The sequence below is a fragment of the Nicotiana tabacum genome, chromosome 7 (assembly GCF_000715075.1).
Source record: "Nicotiana tabacum cultivar K326 chromosome 7, ASM71507v2, whole genome shotgun sequence".
In the NCBI taxonomy this organism is placed as follows: Eukaryota; Viridiplantae; Streptophyta; class Magnoliopsida; order Solanales; family Solanaceae; genus Nicotiana; species Nicotiana tabacum.
Genome location: NC_134086.1, coordinates 138,375,114 through 138,395,748, shown reverse-complemented (window position 1 = coordinate 138,395,748; position 20,635 = coordinate 138,375,114). Strand labels below are relative to the sequence as shown.

At 35.2% G+C, this 20,635-nt stretch overlaps 1 protein-coding gene across 7 annotated transcripts; it reads left to right on the top strand.

The window, feature by feature from the left end:
• On the top strand, positions 1-15,085 carry LOC107793292 (phototropin-2). Of its 7 annotated transcripts, none has more exons than XM_075217709.1 (24): positions 1-294; positions 830-1,457; positions 2,091-2,273; positions 2,361-2,452; positions 2,543-2,813; positions 3,797-4,013; positions 4,641-4,711; positions 4,966-5,072; positions 5,193-5,242; positions 5,332-5,436; positions 6,962-7,021; positions 7,268-7,357; positions 7,766-7,842; positions 8,098-8,182; positions 8,387-8,467; positions 8,959-9,062; positions 9,804-9,853; positions 10,426-10,532; positions 10,868-10,984; positions 11,533-11,584; positions 12,480-12,592; positions 14,015-14,155; positions 14,300-14,412; positions 14,718-15,085. In XM_075217709.1, exons 2-23 carry the CDS (start codon positions 853-855, stop codon positions 14,408-14,410), a joined length of 2,889 nt encoding a protein of 962 aa, XP_075073810.1. In that variant the 5' UTR covers positions 1-294; positions 830-852; the 3' UTR covers positions 14,411-14,412; positions 14,718-15,085. The 7 variants fall into 7 exon arrangements, with proteins under 7 accessions (XP_075073810.1, XP_075073812.1, XP_075073813.1 ...); XM_075217711.1 differs by having other exon boundaries at positions 47-294; positions 827-1,457; XM_075217712.1 differs by having other exon boundaries at positions 51-259.
• The last annotated feature ends 5,550 nt before the right edge of the window (positions 15,086-20,635 follow it).

Here is a 20,635-nt window from a genome sequence, read left to right as displayed (position 1 = left end):
GCGCCAGAAGTGGTTATTTATAAAGGAGGAGTATCTCACAAAAGTCAAGAGTTGCTCATTTTCAGTAAATTGCTACTACTACAAATAGCGGCCACAATTTTGCAACATGGCCCTATTCGTTGTCCTTTTTAATTCTGTGAACGTTATCTTCCCAACATCTACTATTTCTGGTTCTTACTTGCTCCCCTGTCACAATACAAAAACTTGACAGACTAGCTCAGACTTGGAACCAACTATTACTCTGCAGAATTAGTAAAATGTACCCTCTCTTCATATAATCTTATCCCAATTCAGGTTCTTTTCTCTCTTAATTTAATACCCTTTTGATTGTATTGCCTTCTGTGACTTTGTATATTCAGGTTCTTTTCAATCTTTAATGAACACCCTTTCCACTGAATTTTCCTAAACTTGGGCCTAGTTTTTATTTATTTAAGCATTTATACTTAGTAGGTTCCTTGTACTAAGTTGAAGAATTATGTTGTTTCTTTTATGATATGTGTACTTGAATTACATAATAAACTGATAGGTTCATTTTTTTCTTTTTTCGGGGCAATGATCACTATTTTCGCTGTTGAAGGAAAAGAGGCATTTGCATGTTCAATGTGTTGCATGACTTTTAGTTTAGGAGTGCTTTTATATTTTGTCTTATTGTTTGGTGTTGATCCCACGGTGTAGGATAATACTGGTTATGTTGTTGTTTGGTGTTGATATTTCAGTTCTATTGTGTTTCTGTGTGTTAAATCTTTTTAGTTAGTCTGTGTTTGCTGATTTATACTAGCTAGAGGTTAATGATTTAGTTATAAACTTTTGTCTGTTTTGATGTTAGTAGGTTGTGTGCTTTGAGGAACAGAAATGGACTCACTAAGTTCTGGTTATAAAGACCAAAGGAGATCACTTGATGTCTTTGACCCGACATTGACTCGTGAAGGTGGAAAGTCGGCTAGTAGTAGAAATGAGGGTATTGATGTGCAAGAAATTTCAGTGAAAGGGGTGGAATCTGGGAATATGACGGGAACAAATAAGCCAATGAACAAGTGGATGGCCTTTGACCCGAATGGGAAAAAAGGAGAAGATAACGGCAATGCAAATAGTCAGATCCCTAGTGAAACCAGCATAGCAGCAAGGGCTGCAGAGTGGGGATTGACAGTGAGGACAGATGTTGGAGAAGGTAGCTTTCACGCAATTAGCAGAAGCGGAGAAAATTCATTTGCAGATGGGGAAAGAGGCAAGAATTCATTGGAGAAGTATTCAGTCGGATCAACAAGGACATCCGAGGAGTCTTATGAAGACACTAAATTTCCTAGAGTTTCTCAGGAGCTGAAGGATGCATTAGCAACACTTCAACAGACATTTGTCGTATCTGATGCCACAAAACCAGACTGCCCTATTGTTTATGCAAGCAGTGGCTTCTTTACGATGACTGGTTATTCTTCGAAGGAGATTATTGGAAGGAATTGGTAACAGTTTTTCCGCTTAACCTAATGCTTTCTCTATGTTTTCCAGTGAATTTTGCTGTTATGTAATATATCTAAGCACCGTGGGCAGACTAGTGATAAGACTCAAATATAGTCCTTAGAATTTGTTCAATCCTTATGTAGCTTTAGGGGGGAGGGTGAGAGTGAAATTGTGAGTAAAAGTTTGTGTCTGGACCTCTTTGATCAATAAGTAAGAAATTTTGAACTGGTGAAATTGCAGGACCGTAACTGGAAAAATCATACAATTCGTCCTTATTCTGATGAGTAATTCATCTATCCTGTCATTTAATATAGGAAGTACCTAGATATCTGGTTCAAACTTTGAATGGGAGCCTTTTGCTAAGAGAAGAATTAAGGGTTTCGACTAACACTGTGATTTACTGCCTGAAGCTAAACTAATTGTCTCAAATTTGTCCTTGTAGCTTGAACCAGCTTTTTCAAGTGATGAAACGGAACAATGTTGCCAAGCCATTAGTTTCTTGTTGATTCTTTGTTCTTTATTAAGATATTCTTCAGTTTAGGCTTTACTTTCAGCAGTATTCCCTGATTTGTACTTCTTTGATCATATGGATGATGGAAAAGGAGTTGAAGGTGACCTTGACTTGTTTGATGCAGTCGGTTCCTACAGGGGAAAGATACAGACCAGAAAGAAGTAGAAAAAATCCGAGAAGCTGTGAAAACCGGGAAAAGCTACTGTGGAAGGCTTTTGAACTACAAGAAGAATGGCACTCCTTTTTGGAACCTGCTAACCGTCACCCCCATAAAAGATGACACCGGAAAGACAATCAAGTTTATAGGGTAAAGATGCTTTTGTGGTCCCACATTTTGTTTCCCTATTGTAATATAAAGCATTTTCATCTGATGAAGATAATTCCCGTGTGACAGAATGCAGGTGGAAGTGAGCAAATACACGGAAGGGATTAATGAGAAAGCATTACGACCAAATGGATTGCCCAAGTCTTTAATCAGATATGATGGTATGCACAAGTGTTTGGCTTTATTTCTATCTGCAGAAGTGTTTGACTTTGCTTCTTAAAATTTTGAAATCCTTCTTGTTTGTTTCTCAGCTCGTCAGAAGGAAAAGGCTTTAGGTTCCATTACAGAAGTGGTGCAAACCGTGAAAAATCCACGCTCTCATATGAAGTCTGCAAGTCAGGATGCTACTTCCAGAACTGATAAAGAGAAGCTACAATTAGATTTTATGCTTCCTAAGTCTGCTGAAACTGAAAGCATGAAAACACCTGGCCGATATACACCTCAGTGGGAAACAGCGAGTGATATGTCTGTTCAGGACTCAGATAAAAAGTCTAGAAAATCTGCACGTGTTTCCTTAAAGGGGTGAGTCCTTTGACTTTCACTTTTTCACTCTACTATGTGTTACAATCAAATTTCATATTAACACTGCTGTACTAACTCTGGTTTACTAGAACTTGTGTTGGATGTTTTGTTCAATTGTCAGCATGTTCTAATGTTTATTAATGAAACTGGATGTTGAATGAATGGAAAGTACTTAACAACTTGCCTGATTATTTCTCAAACTATATCAGAGATAGTTAGCAGCTTCTCATTCTTTTGTTCCGATTGGCTGAAAGTTTGTCCCCTCTCAATAGTTGTAGGGACTACTCCGTGTAATATTAACTAAAACTCAATTCTGAAGTTGTCAGCTTAATTTTTTTGTTTTTGCTGTGTGAACTTATTTGATTCCATAGTGGTCCAAGACTTCAACAACAACATACCCAGTGTTATCCCACACAGTGGGGTCTGGGGAGGATAGTGTGTACGCAAACCTTACCCCTACCTTGTGAGGATAGAGAGGTTGTTTTCAGTAGACCCTTGGCTCAGAAAGTGGTCCAAGACTTGATATGTACAATATATCAAACAGCAGAAAATAATATCTTCTCGGTTTCTTAGTTCTTGAGAGAAGTAGACAGAACATGCACAATGTATTTGTGTTCATTTATTGTCCTTTCCCGTTAGTTGTAGAAGAGAATCCCAGTTAAGATATCTGAGAATACCAATTACAAAAACTGCAGAAGAATTTTCTTTCAGTTCTGTGGAAAAAGCAATTTCGAAGCATTTTCAGATGAACTGTGTGGTTAACTAGATAAAATACAACTCAGGATACTATAATTAGTTGATAGTCTATTAGATGCGTACCTTCAGTCTGCACCTCTTTTCCATGTCTAATTTTTCCTTTAAAAACGTGTATGTGTTTTGGAAATATAATCAGGGTTTTGTTAGGTAAAAACTTTTTAGCAGCATTAAGCTTTATACCTGCTTGTAGCATTCAGTCTTTTAGAACATGATATTACTTTGCGCAGGTTTAAGGGAAGGTCCTCTAGCATCTCTGCTCCACTAGAAAATGAACAGAATATTGGACCTGAAATACTAATGACGAAAGACGTAGAACGTACTGACAGTTGGGAGCGTGCTGAAAGAGAAAGAGACATACGTCAAGGAATCGACCTTGCGACAACTTTGGAGCGCATTGAAAAGAATTTCGTGATTTCAGATCCCAGACTTCCTGATTGCCCAATTGTAAGATCAAGAAAAAAGCTAGTGTGTGCTACGTGATTGTTACACATCAAATTTCACTTTTTTTTTTTTTTAGAATATCAATGAGGGTATGTAAAGAAAAACACATACTCACTAGCTGAGGAGTTATTAGGATAATGGTAGCTAAACTAACAACTTAAAAGCAAATGTAAATGTGACACATACTACTACAGTACATTTGACATACTCTCATCAGCTTTGGTGCTTGGTTACAAGGCCTCAAGTTTTGCCACTTGAGCCAGGCCTCCTCAGCTGCCACATCCGAATTGACTGGCAGTAACATTGCGATAGTGAAGAGAACAAATATAGATGATTATGTGGACAATCAAGAAAACCTAGTGTAATCATTTGAAAGTTTACATAGGCCATCATTTACTGCAAATGGACCTAGGTTGTTTTCATCCCCTATATATTATGATATCTATTTCATTAATTAGAAAAAAAATTCGTCGTAAAGAACCTTTAAATTGTCTTAAGGGACAAATTATTTTGTACTGAAACAGGGTGCATTAGTATATCTGTTTCATAATTAAGTCAAATTGGTAATTTATATCTTAGATTCCTGTTGTGCTGGAAACTGAAAGCAGGAATACTTTTTTTTTTTTGCAGATATTTGCTTCAGATAGCTTTCTTGAACTGACGGAATACACACGCGAAGAGATCTTAGGAAGAAACTGCCGGTATGAGTTGAATCTTGCTTTATATATCGCATTGACATATATTTGGAGTTCCTTTTAGTATGGTCTTGTCAAAGTTGGATGTCTGTAATTAAAAGTTCGAGAAATCTCTTCCCTTCTTTTATTTTATTACACTAGTTAGTAGTTCACTGCCTATCTATGCGAAGAAATCTGATAATACGTTGTTTTATGGGTTTTGCTTTCTGATTTGCTTCCCACCATGTAAATTTAATCTAATAAGATTTCCAATTCTTCAGATTTCTTCAAGGACCTGAAACAGATCAAGCAACAGTTCAAAAGATACGAGATGCCATAAGAGAACAAAGAGAAATTACTGTGCAATTAATTAATTATACAAAGAGCGGTAAACTATCTCACTTTGTGTTTTGAGAAGTGAAATGGAATGGAACATGCATTTTGTTCTGTTAACTAGACGTTACTACACTATAACTAGACGTTACTTCACGTAAATAAATATTTTCAGGGAAGAAGTTCTGGAATTTATTTCACTTGCAACCTATGCGTGATCAGAAGGTGATCTTTCTGTCTACTTTCCTGAAACATGTTGTAAAAATTTGACAATTTTCTGCTATTTGGCTGATGTCGGCACTTCACATTTGCAGGGAGAACTACAATATTTCATCGGTGTTCAGTTAGATGGAAGTGATCATCTGGAACCACTAAGAAACCGCCTCTCAGAACAAACTGAACAAAGCAGTGCTAAGTTGGTAAATTTCTGTCACTCGTCTTTGTGGAATCTATACCTGTGATATTATGGTCGACAGCTAGTTATTAGCATATGTTCTACCTGGGAAGGCTAGCTTTCTTTTCTTTATTTATTTACTCTATTGTGATTGCCATTCTATTTCTAGTCAATGTGGTAGTGAATAAGAAAAGTGACCCCAGTTAGTGAATATTTGTAAAGCAATTGTTGAAAGAAGAACACAAGCCTTTTGGCTGGTTCTTTTTTCTTTCCTTACAACAACAACAACAACAACATACCCAGTAAAAATCCCACTAGTGGGGTCTGGGGAGAGTAGAGTGTACGCAGACCTTACCCCCACCCTGAAAAGGGTAGAGAGGTTGTTTCCTGGAGACTCTCGGCTCAACAAGAGAGACAATAATATCAGAAAAGAAACAAAAAAAGGCATGTAACAATAAAATATGCCAGAAAGAAAATATCAACAACGAATAAGTGAAAGGACAATAACACAAAACTATGCAAAACAACAATGTGAACACAATATAGACCGCTAACAAGCCTATCAAAACTCTATCAGACTATCTGGTACAAAGAGGGAAGAACTCACGACTACCCCCTAGCCTACCACCCTAATGCTCGACCTCCACATGTTCCTATCAAGAGCCATGTCCTCGGAAATCTGAAGTTGCGCCATGTCCTACCTGATCACCTCGTCCCAATACTTCTTAGGCCGCCCTCTGCCTCTCCTCGTACCTGCCAAAGTCAACCGCTCACACCTCCTAACCGGTGCATCTAGGCTTCTCCTCCGCACATGTCCGAACCATCTAAGCCGCGCTTCCCGCATCTGAATTTTTAGAATTATGCAAATGTATCCTCCCAAAGCCAGTAAGATTACACTTTATTACAGAATTAAATTCTAGAATTTTTAGAAGCTTGCAAATTCAAACAAAGCATAAAAAATAAGACTTCTCTTTTGTTTTTGTCAAGATAAAATGAACTCAGACTTCTGCCTCCGTCACACAAAGTTGGGGTCGCCTATATAAATCCTTGAACAAGGATGTTCCATTTAGAATTTTAGTTTTGCCTCTTGATAAGGTTTTCTCAGGAATGCATCCACTGCAGTCTTGATATGCTTTCTTTAGTGTTTTGTAACAATACTCTATTCATCCTATTTTAGTGATCATCTTTCTCTAGTCTGCCTTAACTCACTCCCTTTTCCCCAATTGACCTAGTTTCTCTTCTCAAAAGAATCCAAATCTTTTAAATCAATAGAAACTTGTTTTATTGGAGCTTTAGCCTAAAAGTCCTGTCAACAAGATGCTTCATTTTCTGATGTTCTAGCTGTTACTCTCGATATATTTCTTCCTTCAAATAATGGAACATTCGGGAGTTGTTTCCTTAATCTCCTGCACTAGCCGAATGAGTTACCTGAATCGGAAGGATTGATTAATAATATCCAAATAGTTAACTAGAACTTGTCAAATTATTGTGTTTCTCTCCAATTTGCAAGTACAGATCTTTTAGTTAGTAACTACAAACTTCTCTTGCAGGTCAAAGCTACTGCAGAAAATGTAGATGAAGCTGTTCGAGAACTTCCTGATGCCAACTCGGTAAGGTATTCCTTTCACTCCGAATTGGATCCAGATAATCTTTGTCATGTGATTTTTTGTCTAATCATGATTATTATGCATAATTATCTTTTCATGGATAGTGCTATGTTAAAATATTCATGCCTTTAGAATGGTCAATAAAAGTTATCAAATCCAATTTTTAGCATTTAGATTTTTATTGAGACCATTGTCACAAAAAGTTAAGAAAATGTAATACAGCTGACATGAACCCTCTAATACTTTCAGAAACCTGAAGATTTGTGGGCTTTGCATTCTAAACCTGTCTATCCACGGCCTCATAAAAGGGATAGTGCTTTATGGACTGCTATACAGAAGGTACACAATTTTTTGTGTTCTCCCTATCAAATCTAATGTTTTTCTATGCCTTGGGAGAACAGCTGATATTTCTTTGTTTATGATTAAAGACTATGGCTCTCATATGATATGCGTGTTGAGTTCTAGATCAAGTAGGAGACATTTTCTTCCCAGTAATGTCTATATACACCTGTAAGTGCTTAGACACTTGAAACAAGGGTGTCTGCTGCTTTTATGCTATTTTATGAAGTATGTGGTGCGACCTACTAAAGCATGTAAGACAGAAGAGAGACTAGTATTTAACAGTAAAAACTATGCTTTTAGTATATAATTTGAATTTTTACATCTTCTTTTAGACATATTACTTTTTATTCTCATTGCATTTTGCATTAGTTTTCCCTGTCTCTTACTTAAGTTTTAACCTTGCAGATCACTGCAAATGGCGAAAGAATAGGGCTCAATAACTTTAAACCCGTCCGACCTTTGGGTTGTGGAGATACTGGAAGGTACTTCAATCTTTTGATGTTACTTGTTCACAAAATGCTCCATTCCTCATTGGCACTATGTTCAACCTACATTTACCAAATTCTAGTGACATCCTACTGCCTTTCCGAGGCTAAAGTGTAGAAATAATATGGTGAGGACTTATATCATTGAACTTAATGACGACTTTCTTGAAGTGCTCATCACAAGAAAGAGAAACAAAAGTGACCAGAAAGACTCTAAACACCATCTTAAAGTGCTTATTCTCTTCTTTGCAGTGTCCATTTGGTGGAACTGAAAGGTACAGGAGAACTTTTTGCTATGAAGGCAATGGATAAATCCATTATGCTCAACCGTAATAAGGTCCGGATGCCAGAGAAAATTTACTGCATCAGTATATTGAGCATTTAGTATACTGAACTTTTTGCTGTTGCATTTTAATCCTTGATGGCCTTTGGATTTACATTCCAAACACATGACCTCACATTTCCCTTCCTACATCAGGATATTTGGTATCTTCTCTCAGACCTTATATATGAAAACAAATTAATAGTGCATAATTTACAGGTACATCGAGCATGCGTTGAAAGAGAAATCATAGCTCTCCTTGATCATCCTTTCCTTCCAGCACTATATTCATCATTCCAGGTAACTATTTAACTCAGACTATTATCGTAAACCAGCTGTAACTTAAGATTATCTGTAAATATGCAAGTTAGTCTTGTAGCAAGGCCACACTGAGTACACTGAAAAGTACCTGCATGTTAAAAAATACAACCCCGCTAACTAAGTTCTTTTTCACAATATTTTCGGCACAGATAAGATTTAGTATGTTATTATGTTTCATGCTAGGTCAATCAATTGAATATCCTTTTTGTCTTTTTTCTTCTTTCTTTTTGGAATTTTTACAGTTCTAAATTACAGTTACCCAACCTTTTTATCTTAACGAGTTTCAGGTCATATTTTCTTTCAAATTTCATACTCAGTTATAGAGACTGCTGAAAATACTTTCTTGCATCACCTTTGAATTTCTGACGAATACATTATCTTGCATTGTTTAAACAACGTTATACTGATTTATGCTTTAAGAACTGAAATATCCTGATGAACTAAAACACACATCTTTGTTTTTTAATCAGACAGAAACACATGTTTGCCTAATAACAGACTTCTGTCCTGGAGGAGAGTTATTTGCTTTGCTTGACAGACAGCCTATGAAAATATTTAAAGAGGAATCAGCAAGGTACTTATCTTTTAATTGAACTTGCTCCACACTTGATTAGACTAAGCTCTATAACATCTTACATGGTGCAAGATGTGTTTAAGTTTGGTGTTCCAACCTGACAAAGCTTCTTCGTAATCATTTGTATTTTGTTAAGTTATGCTTCTAGCTTTTTTTTATTAAGAAAGAAAGTAATGTTTCCAGTTCTTTCCATGTTCTTTATTTCGTCATTCTCCTATAATAGACTCACACATGAGAGAAGGTCGTGACTTATGATATATCCTTTTTACTTGAGTTTTAATTTTTTGAAGGAACATCTAGGACATTGCTGTGATTGGAAAAGGAAAGATAATCTTAGATATGTTTAAGCAGATATTTAAGGACTATAAATTATACACATCGATATCTCATGAGTAGACTTTGTGCTATTATCTGCTCTATAGGCCAGTTCAGTTTACTTTTTATTCTGCTTATTCTCCACTGGTAAAGATAAGTATACGATATGGATTACCTCCCTCTTTGGAGACTGAGGTCAAATAGGTGAACTATTGATACTCAAAGAATGTGCCTTTCGTGGAATATTTGGTGAATAAATAATCATGCAAAATATGCTTTTCATTGGCATACAGCCGTTAAAAAAGAAATTGTTCTTCCATAAAACTTTTGAGTTAAGATGTAAAGAGCTGGAAAATTTTGAGAATTTCTCAAATTTGTACCAGCAAGCATGCAATCAACTCATGTATTTACCAACACTTTTTCCAGGTTTTATGCGGCAGAGGTCCTAATTGGCTTGGAGTATCTCCATTGTTTGGGTATTCCATCTACCTTTTGAGTCAAGCCTTCTCCAGTAGTTGCATTTTCCTATTTGTTGTTTAGTCTTTGAGGAATGTCGATACACTCTCTTCATCTGTAATGGATATGCAGCTTAACCTAAACGTAGCGTTGGACATTGGCTTTGATTGGACTTTTGGGGACCAGATAACTAAAGATAGTATGGCAAGCTTCAGTAGCCAATTTGCTATAATCTTGTGACATAATATATTAGTCCTTACTGAGGTGTTTCCTTATAAGCATGTAATGATATTAAGTTTCTAGGACACTTGTAAAATTTTACAAAGGAATGACTGGTAAAGAACTGCAGGTACAAGAAAGAAATTTTGTGAAAGTAAAACGGTAGCAGAAGCGAAGTCCTTATTACTAATTGAAAAAATAGTCATCCTGAGCAATTCTCTTTGTAAGACTGCAAAATCAAGATATATTAACATTTCTATCAGGCAAAAGATAGAGGGGTTCATCAAGGGAGACATAATACTAAGAGCTTCCATTTTTAAGGTATATGATTGATGGTTGTCGTTCATTCATTTCGTCTATTCTCATGTTACAGGAATAATATACCGGGACCTGAAACCAGAAAATATCCTACTTCAGGCAGATGGGCATCTCGTATTAACTGACTTTGATCTTTCTTTCAAGACATCCTGTAAACCTCAAGTACGCTTCAGTTTATTTAGTCTTCTTTACTATTCATCGTAATTTCCCACTAAGTGAACTCCTGCTGCTGAAAAATGAAGATATGTCTCGTAGAAATTTATATTTTTAGGTTAAACGTATCTTCAAAGTATTTGAATGATATCAAAAAGTAATAAATGGATGGTAAACAGGAGAATAAGAGAAAAAAGAAAATCTATGAACTGTCCTTCAATTTGATTTAAGCAAACTGTTGTTTTTGATATCTTATAATGTTTCTTTCCCGTGCTCTCTCTGTATTTTTCTATATCTGACTGTTATTATCTGTTCATAATATTAAAGTGACATATATCTTCCAGGTTATAAAGCATCCTCCCTCAAAGAGAAGGTCTAGGAGTACTCCACCACCAACATTTGTCGCAGAACCAATTTCGCAGTCAAATTCATTCGTTGGTACTGAAGAATACATAGCTCCGGTAAAGTAAACTATCAGAAAGGTTGACTTTTGTGCAATGTATACTCCATGAATTCATCCATGTTACAAGTTTCATGCACTTGTTCCATAACTGAAGTGAAATATGGATCTTCTCTGGAATTTTTGTCTTTTGGAGAACAGAACATCACCCAACGAAGAGTTATGTATAAGCAGCTATTTTGTTTCTGTTTCTAAATCACATAACGATTGCAAATCCTGCTTATGAACCTGCTCCGCAATTTATTATGTTATATAATTGCTTCTTGGTTCCTAATTCTCGAATATTTTTTCCTTCAGATATGTTTACACTTACAGTTTCTGTCTTTGCTTCTGTGAAACAAATTATCATCTGTAGAAATTAATCAGATCCGAGGAGTTCTGACTTGTGGCTTACTTTTGAAGCAGATAACTGGATTTATATTTGTAGAATAACATATATTTTAATTTTCCCATTTTCCTGTTTGTAGGTGAGAAGTGAAATTTACTCTAACTCACTCTACCAGCGAGAGATAATTATAATTGTCTGATGTCTAAATGACTTGATTTCAGGAAATCATCACAGGAGCTGGTCACAGTAGTGCAATCGACTGGTGGGCTTTAGGTGTGCAAGAAACAAATTCATGACTTTTAGTTCAGTCCATTAAATTATTTCTTGCAGTTTTGTTGTTAATGATGTTGTTGTTGTTGTTGATGCTTTAGATATTCTTAAAATAAAACATACAGGGCAATATTTGTGAAAATCACTCCAGAAACCTTGCATATTCTTGAGCTATTTTTCATCTCCTTTTCGCATAATTTCAGCACCATGCTTCAAATCTTTATTGTCTTATTATCTGAAAAATCTTTAGTGTTAGTTTGCATAGTCCTGACCTCCATGCTGCACCCATTGTTGTTTGGCCTAAATTGACTTCCTTTCAAGTTCCACTCAGAGGTAATAATCTTCGGCATGGGGTGTGATTTTTTCTCAGATGAATCTAGTGAAACTCATAGTTCTTTTGGCTGAAGAAAAAACCTATAGTACAAGAGTAGACACGGTTTTCTAAGAGAAATTAAATCAAACTTATTTTTGGTTTCCCAATCAGGTAACTTTTTCCCAGTTGGCCCATCCCTACATGTACTTTAAGGAGGGCACAAACATAGTTTGCCACCTGTCCCATTAAAGATGTCATTGTTTCAGCTGCATGGAGTTTAAGAGCAAGATCTTTGAATAGAAAATAGTAGTGTATTTCAGTTTGAATTGTGGAGGGAGGAAAATGTAGCTATTTTAGGGAATGGGTCTAGTTTTCTGCAATGAACCCAAAGGATACTCACCTCAGTTTCTTGTGACGGAGGGAGTAGAGTAGTACTTTGGGATGATATTCAATGGATACACCTGACAATAATCAACATTGGCAGGGAAAGTTTTTCCTGGTTGATTTTCTCTTTACTGATATTAGAGGTGATTTACTTTGCTTCATACACTTCTTCTTACGTAAACTCTTCTGTTTGGTTTTCAGGAATCTTGCTTTATGAGATGCTCTATGGGCGCACACCATTTAGAGGAAAGAATAGGCAGAAGACATTTGCCAACATCCTAAACAAGGACCTCACCTTCCCTAGCAGCATTCCGGTAAATTTACATTGTTATGACCATGTATAATATTTAAGACACTCTTATGTCTTTTACTTGTTTTTTTATACTATATTTTTCCTGCTTTCCTTTTATTCTTCTGTGGGAAATGTTCGATGAGCTAACCATTAGTGTACAAGAGAGGTTCTTGGTGCAGGTTGTTCGCGAATGATTTTGTGTTAGTTGACGATACTTGCGAGGAGTCAGCCAATAGATTGAACTATAGAGAGGCATTGAATATTAGGATAAGTAGAAGATAATATACACGTCCAGTTTAGTCACCATAAGAAAAATGAAGCTGAAGTAAGATTAGACGGGACTATGGTGCCTAAATGAAGCAATTCAGATATTTTGGTTTAGTGTTCCAGGAGAATGGTATGAAGATGTAACACATATAAGTAAAACTATGTCATTGCTATGTGATTGGAAGATATCAATCAAAGTGAACAGTTGAGGGACTTACAAAGTAACTATACTATATGGGAGTGAATGTTAGGCCTTAGCGGCCCACAAATATATACAAGATGAGTGTCGCAGAAATGTTGATATAAAGATGGATGCAATCATACAATATTAAACATGATCACATTTTGACAGAAAGTAAAAGTAGCACATATAGAGAATACAACAAGAAGATTATTGGAGATTACTTTACCACGTCTTGTGTAGACGATATATACAAGATGAGTGTCGCAGAAATGTTGATATAAAGATGGATGCAATCATACAATATTAAACATGATCACATTTTGACAGAAAGTAAAAGTAGCACATATAGAGAATACAACAAGAAGATTATTGGAGATTACTTTACCACGTCTTGTGTAGACCTCCAACTACACCATACTGTAGGTGTGACCATATGAAGATCGAAGACGCTAAAAAACAGAGAAGGCAGGCATATAATTACATGGATAGTAGTTGTCTAAAGACTTATGATCTCTCCAAATCTATGCTGACTTAGCGAACTCTAGAAACAAAATTGAAGCAATATATCCATGGAGGCAATACCAACTAGTCGAAAGGCTTAGTCATGTTGGCGGCATTAGTGCACTTACAGTTTGCTAAGAGTCTTTTGGTTTGTACTAAGATTTGTATTTCAGTGTAGGGATATAGTGTAATATGTAGAGAACATTTACTGTTAAAGACAAATTGATAGGTATTTAAATGAAACAGGTCAAAAAACCAGAACGGAATGGATATAATATAATTTATGTAACCAATCCCAACTAGTTTTCAATAGAGGCATAGTTGTGTTGTTATTACTGTAGTCAATGGGATTTCACTCAAAATTTACATTTGCAAATTAAGTGAGATTATTTCATAAAAAATGAGATTACTTTTAAGTTTGTTTCTGGGAAAGAATTGAAGGAAACTCTGATTAGAAACAAATGAAAGCATCTTTGTATCTATGAGTTGCAGGTAAGCCTTGCAGCTAGACAGTTGATCCATGCTTTGCTAAATAGAGATCCAGCCAGCCGTTTAGGATCAAATGGCGGTGCAAGTGAGATCAAAGATCATCCTTTCTTCCGTGGAATAAATTGGCCGCTAATTCGCTGCATGGTAGTAAAATCTTCTTACCTTCAAACAAATGGCTGTAAATTTCAATTGAATTCAAGCTTTTCTCCAAGTCTTCACAACATTATCAGAAACTTTCTGTTTCCTAACAATGTGGTTGCATGTGTTATATCTGTTCTTTGGCTACAGACTCCACCACCACTAGACGCACCCTTTCAGTTAATTGGAAAAGAATCAGGCACCAAGGATATTGACTGGAATGATGACGGAGTACTTGATCAACCGATGGACTTATTCTAGAGGTATTTGCATCCAGCATTGACTAGAAAATCCTGAAACAACCCCCCCCCCCCCCGGAACTTTTTCTTCTTCACACCCTCACGCCTCTGCTCCTTCTTCAGATGACAAAACTTTCAACAGCCTAATTCATATAACAAGTTATATGAACTTTAAGGCTTGGCAATACCATATTGCACACTATAAGCAGAATTCAGATCATTTCACCTCATTTCAAAGGACAATGACCTTCTTTCTTGAGCATTAAGCGAGTACAATCGTTTTGCCTTAGCGTGATTTTAACCTTTTCTTTTACGCATATAAATTGCAGGATTGTTTTCTATCAACCGTAAAAGACATGTATCTGGAACTAGTTATGAGCCATTTACAAAGGAGGGACATTCTTGATTGATGAAGGAATTTCATGTTGTATAGAAGCAAGTTTTAGCCCTTTAAGGACCTTGTTCTTATTTAAGTTTCGACGTACTCAAGGAAGGCTATTTACATAGAATTTGTAGAATGGTGTGAGTAATAGGGAAACCTTGTAGGTTTTGTTGGAAAACTTGTCTAATCTTGTATCATAGGATAAAGATGTAATTGAGTCAAAATCAATAAGCTGCTATCTTGTAAACTAAATCATATATATTGTACTGTAAGCAGCTTCAACCAATTATTATTATGCAAAATAAATTGATAAAATCGTGCTACGGTCATTGTTTTCTCGAATTTAGACTATAGTCCACAAATTTTTACATGTTATCATTTGATCTTCTTTCTTTAAAGTTAGATGTTCATTGTTTTCACGCATTTTTTTCTCCTTATTAAGTTTGAAAAAAATTCATTGTAACTTCTTTCAGCTTATGCTGTTGTTTTAAAAGTAATATAATAATAGTCGCATTTGCTATTTCAATACGTTTTTTGCCAACTTATTATCAAACTAATGTACATGTTTTAGGAATATTAGTATCTATGAACGTGCGATGCACGTTAATAATGGCACTTGTTGATTTAAATATTTATTTATATAAAGGAACAATAAAATTTAACTAACGATAGAAATTTTATGTATAATAATACAAAAATTATCTAAATGCCGAAAAATATTATTACATTAGCATAATATCATGAATTTAAAATAAAAGGACATCAAAACTTACACAAATGATCAATTTTGCCATGTTAGATAAATAATTATGTACTATAGTTTACAAGTATTTAATGTGATGGTATCTTAACGAACATTTCTTTGTGGACAATACTTTTTTGTGTATGTTTCCTCTAGGGGTGTTCATGGTTCGGTTTGGATCGGTTTATCCCTAAAAAGAAACCAAACCAAGTAAGTCAGTTTTCCAAATACTAGAACCAAACCAAACCAATTAAGTCGGTTTTTCCTCGATTCGGTTTATGTCGAGTTTTGTCGGTTTTTTTTCGTTTTTTCGGTTATTTGTCGGTTTTTTCTTAAATATAAGACATACACTACCAAACACATATTCTGGCGACCATATTTTCAACGTAACACTATTGTATTGGAAAAAACTGAATTTATATTAAAAATGATGTGGCATGACACGTGGATTAGTTGAATGGTCAAAGAACAACAATTGACTAAGAGGCACGGTGAAGACAGCCACGAGAAGAAGAATTTAAATAGGCACGAGACGACGTATAGATACGAGTCTCGTACCAATTTAAATTATTTACAGCCAACGGATTAGAAGGCATTGAAAGCAAGGATCAGATGACAGAAAGGAGTCCAAATTCATTATTAAACGTTTGATACGTTATAAAGTTGGTATTTAATAGGAATGATTGTATAACGGCTTATTTAATGTCATTTATTGCTCATGATTATATCATTAAAGCTGAAGCTTTATTCATTTACCTAGAATGATCTATAAAAGGAAGAAGTATCATCATTTGTAAGGACACGGAATACTATTGAGAATTCATTGAAATACTTATCTATTTAACTTCTACCATTGTTCTCAAAAGTATTTTATTTTTTGTCTCCTGATTATCAGTAACCCGAATTTCTTTTTTAGCTTTGACCAAGGACTCAGATTTTTGGTTAAACAAATTGGTTCCGTTACCGGGAATCTGATAATCTTTCCTTTTAAGCTATATCTTATCTATTATCGTCACCATGTCAAACAATAACGCCGACAACAACAGTAACAACACATTGGGAAACCATGAGAATCAAATACATCAAAATCAAGATATCGTGGTTCCCTCTCCTTTAAATTCACCACGTCAATCTCGTGAAGGCACTCCTGTTACTGAATCCCGTGCTGATCAACAAGAGCAATCTGAACATTTTGAAGGAGTTACAACTGAAGCTTTGCAAAAGCTAATCGATGCACAAGTCGGCAAAGCTCTTCAGGCACTTGTTAGTCGATTGCCTGCTGCGCCACCTACACCGACTCCTAATAATAATACATTGGAGAACCCCCGTTCTGGTCTTGATAATTCTGGAAACGGAGCAACCCCCAGTGAACCACAAGAAGGGGGACCAGGTAATTTAAATAATTCATATTTGTAAAATTTAGTACTAACCTTGCAGAAACAGCTGAAGGAACAAAATGAGCGAATAGAACAAATCCCTGGAGTTCCACCTGTAATAAAAGGAGTAGACATGGACAAATACTTGTCGCACCTCCTTTTTACCGCGCCCGCGGGGCGCGTGGGGAGTTTTCTCCAATTGAAGGACAGTCGAAACGGGATTTATTTAATTATTTCAGAGTCGCCACCTGGGAATTTTAAGGCGTCCCAAGTCATCAATTTTAATCCCTAAATCGAGGAGAATATGACTCTGTTTATTATTCTGCGAACCAGAAATCCTGAGTAAGGAATTCTGTTAATCCGGAAGAAGGTGTTAGGCATTTCCGAATTCCGTAGTTCTAGCACGGTCGCTCAACTGTTTTTATTATTGGCTTAATTATCTTGATTTTATTAAATACATTTTGTTACGTCATTTTTCTACCGCTTTTACTTATTGTGATTAAGGACCCTTCTTTGAATCGAATTACGCGTACGTATATTCGTGTTATAAAAAATGCGGAATTGTGTCACGCGTACGTGTACACAATAACTTTTGATAATATATTTATTAAGCAATCATTTTTTCGAAATTGTGTCGAATCAAGAATATTTGTTTTTCTTAAATAGTGAACCGCACATCTCGGGTTTTTATGAAATTAATTTAACGTCCTCAAAAAAAAATCCCTTATATTAAATATTCATTCGAAATTGCGCGTACGCATAATTCGAATTGCTTTTATTGGTGTAATCAGATTACGCGAACATATCCCTAATCACACCAAATATTATGAATTTTTCCACAAATTGTTTGTTGTATCTACACATTTTTATATAAAAATACTGAGAAATTCATATTCAAGGGATGTCTTTAAATTCTTTTAAAAAAAAAATTTCACAATTTATTAAACATTGCCCGTTGACTATAATTTTCGAGTATTAATTATGTTCATCCCAAGACTATTCAAATTCAAAGTAAAGAATATGATATGATTAATACTATTTTTAATAAGTACAACATATATATATATATGCCAAAGAATGAATTGTATATGACACTAAAAATAATTTATAAAGGGAAGAATATTTTTTCAAGAACTTTTATTATTTCTATTTTGTGCAAGTCCTATTTCTAATTGTCGTTGATGTAAAGTGTTGCAATTTGTATATCTCATTTTATTCTCATATACTTGCTTTTAATCCAATAGGCCTAATTATTTATTTAGGATGGTAAATAAACATCAAATTGATAAGGAAGGGAATTATTATACAAATTGATTAACAACATTGCCTTACATGCCACATATTTGTATGTCTTGAAACATTCGTAGCACTTTAACATCATAATGAGCCATAACAACTCAACTTACCATCCACTAATGGTTCTATAGATACCTGTTATAATGCCACATAAGAACGTACAACTTATATCATTTCTTCCACAACTAAATCAGATTATCAGAATAAACTAACAATATGGTTTTGACATTTTTACGCTATTCTTTATTCAACTAACAACGTCACAAGGCCTAGTTAATGGCCAATCTTTATGTCATGTTTCCTACCTTGACAGTTCAAACATGACAAAACTAATGAGATGAAGGGCTAACATTATTACAAAGCCTTATATGAATTTCAAGGTAAGACAATTAACTCATAGCTATCAAATTGAATTCACTACTAATTAACTAACATGAAACAAAAAATGAAATTTAAACTGATGAACTTGGACAAATGAAAAAAAACAGAATTGCAAAGCAAGCTTCGTTGATTAATCATGTTGAATCTCTTTCCAACATGAAATTTAAAAGACATGTACCTGAAAATGAAGGTAGAAGGAGTAAATTTCAGCAGTAGCAGCAGTAACAAATTCAGCAGAATATACCAGTGTTCAACAGATTTGGTCAACAAAACAAGGCCCGAGGAACTCAGAAACACAGTACAAGACTTCTTAAAAGTTTCAGATTTTAAAACTGAACAATCTGTCTGATTCTAAAACTTTAGAAAAGAAAAACTGAAAAACTCTTAATTTCAAAAATCAGCCTTAATACTAGTGTCTGATGTAGAATTCTTTTTACTATTTCTGATTTTTCTTTCTTTCCTTCTATCCTCTGTCTGATTCTGTTCTTCTCAATTTTCAGATTTCTATTTCTGATTTTTCTCAATGTATCTCTCTTAATCTTTCCCTGAAAAGCTCTTAAATCAGATTTTTCTCTTTCAAAATCTGAGTCTCTCTAAACTCTTTTTTCTCTGAAAAACTGATCCCCATTAAGTTGTCCAGCTCCTGTATTTATACAGGGCTGGTCCTATACTTTTTAAGTGCTTCTTGGACCCCTTTCTTCTTTTAAAAATCAGAAAGTTCCATTACAAACTACTTTTTAATACTTTAAATGATCTTATCCTGATTTTAAGCAGCCCCATTATCCCTTGTTCCCCATTAGTATCTTAAATTATAGCTATTAACATTCCACTTTCAGTCCATTATTCCATCACATTACTCTCACTATTCTGTCCTAAAAAATGTCCCAGATTTCCTACTGTAATTACTGTTATTACTGCCTTAAATTCAGAATCTAACAATACAGATTTTAAAATCTGTTTAAGCAGTTATAACCAATCCTATGATTTGAGACAGTACATCACATTTATGCACAAGAGTTGAATTAAAATAGATGATTCTCAATTGAATACTGAACCTGAATAATACCCACTAACATTACACAGAATATGCAGGATCATTTCGACTGAGATTCAAAACTGAACCAAAAAGCAAACAAATACAGGAGCACTATCAATATACTGACAATGCCCTGAAACTCAATGCTCAGAAATCAACACATATACAACATTCATTTGAATTTACTGGTTTATTAAACAAGAACTAACTGATTAACAATAACTAATTAACTGGTTATAGCAAAATAATCTATTCAAAACAGGCTATCTCAGTCAACATTTCCAAAAGCAAGATTCACAATACAACTAATCGACGAACTTAATCGAGTCGATTACACACATTGTACATAATCACAATCAACAGAAACAATTCACATTTAGAATCAAGTAGACGGGTAGGGGACAGTATAACAAAATTTGACTAGAAAATTATGAAAAATTAAACAAACTAATGAAACGAACATAGAATGCACATAAGAAACAGAAATTACCTCTGAACCTTTAAATTCAACTGAACTCAACTCGACTTGGATTTGGACTTTGTTTGAAATCAAACAAACCTTAGTCGAAGTATTTTCCACTGAAAATACTTTGACTAAGGTCGATTAAACCTCAATCTTTATAAAATCTGGACAGAATCCAAAAGTCTGGTATTTTTAGGGTTCTTGAAAGTTTGATTTGGGACTTAACCATTTCTGGTCAGATTCGAGGAGAACCAAATATGACACAAGGGTGAGGGTGGCCTAGGGGTCATTTGGTGTTAGTTTGAGATAGGTTGGGATAGGTTCAGGTTTTACTCGAATCTTCAAATGAAGATTCGAGCAGTTCCGGTAGGATTCGAGCCATGCAACTAACCGATCCGTGATGAGGGTATCTAGGGGAAGTTGTGGTGTTATTTTGGAGGCCATCGGAGAAGATAAGGTTTTCAGGCCAACCTTCGATTTAAGATTCGAAGAGTTGGGGCCTGATTCGAAGGAAACCAATGTTAGATCTGTGTAGAGGATGTTCAGGGGATTCTAGGGTGTTATTTTGGTG

Bases quoted from the DNA above. Each gene is read 5' to 3' on its own strand.
- LOC107793292 (XM_075217708.1), top strand. From the start codon at position 853: ATGGACTCACTAAGTTCTGGTTATAAAGACCAAAGGAGATCACTTGAT. The intron at 5,073-5,192 runs GTAAACTATCTC...AAATATTTTCAG, and splicing joins AATTAATTATACAAAGAGCG to GGAAGAAGTTCTGGAATTTA. The intron at 10,533-10,867 runs GTACGCTTCAGT...TATATCTTCCAG, and splicing joins AGACATCCTGTAAACCTCAA to GTTATAAAGCATCCTCCCTC.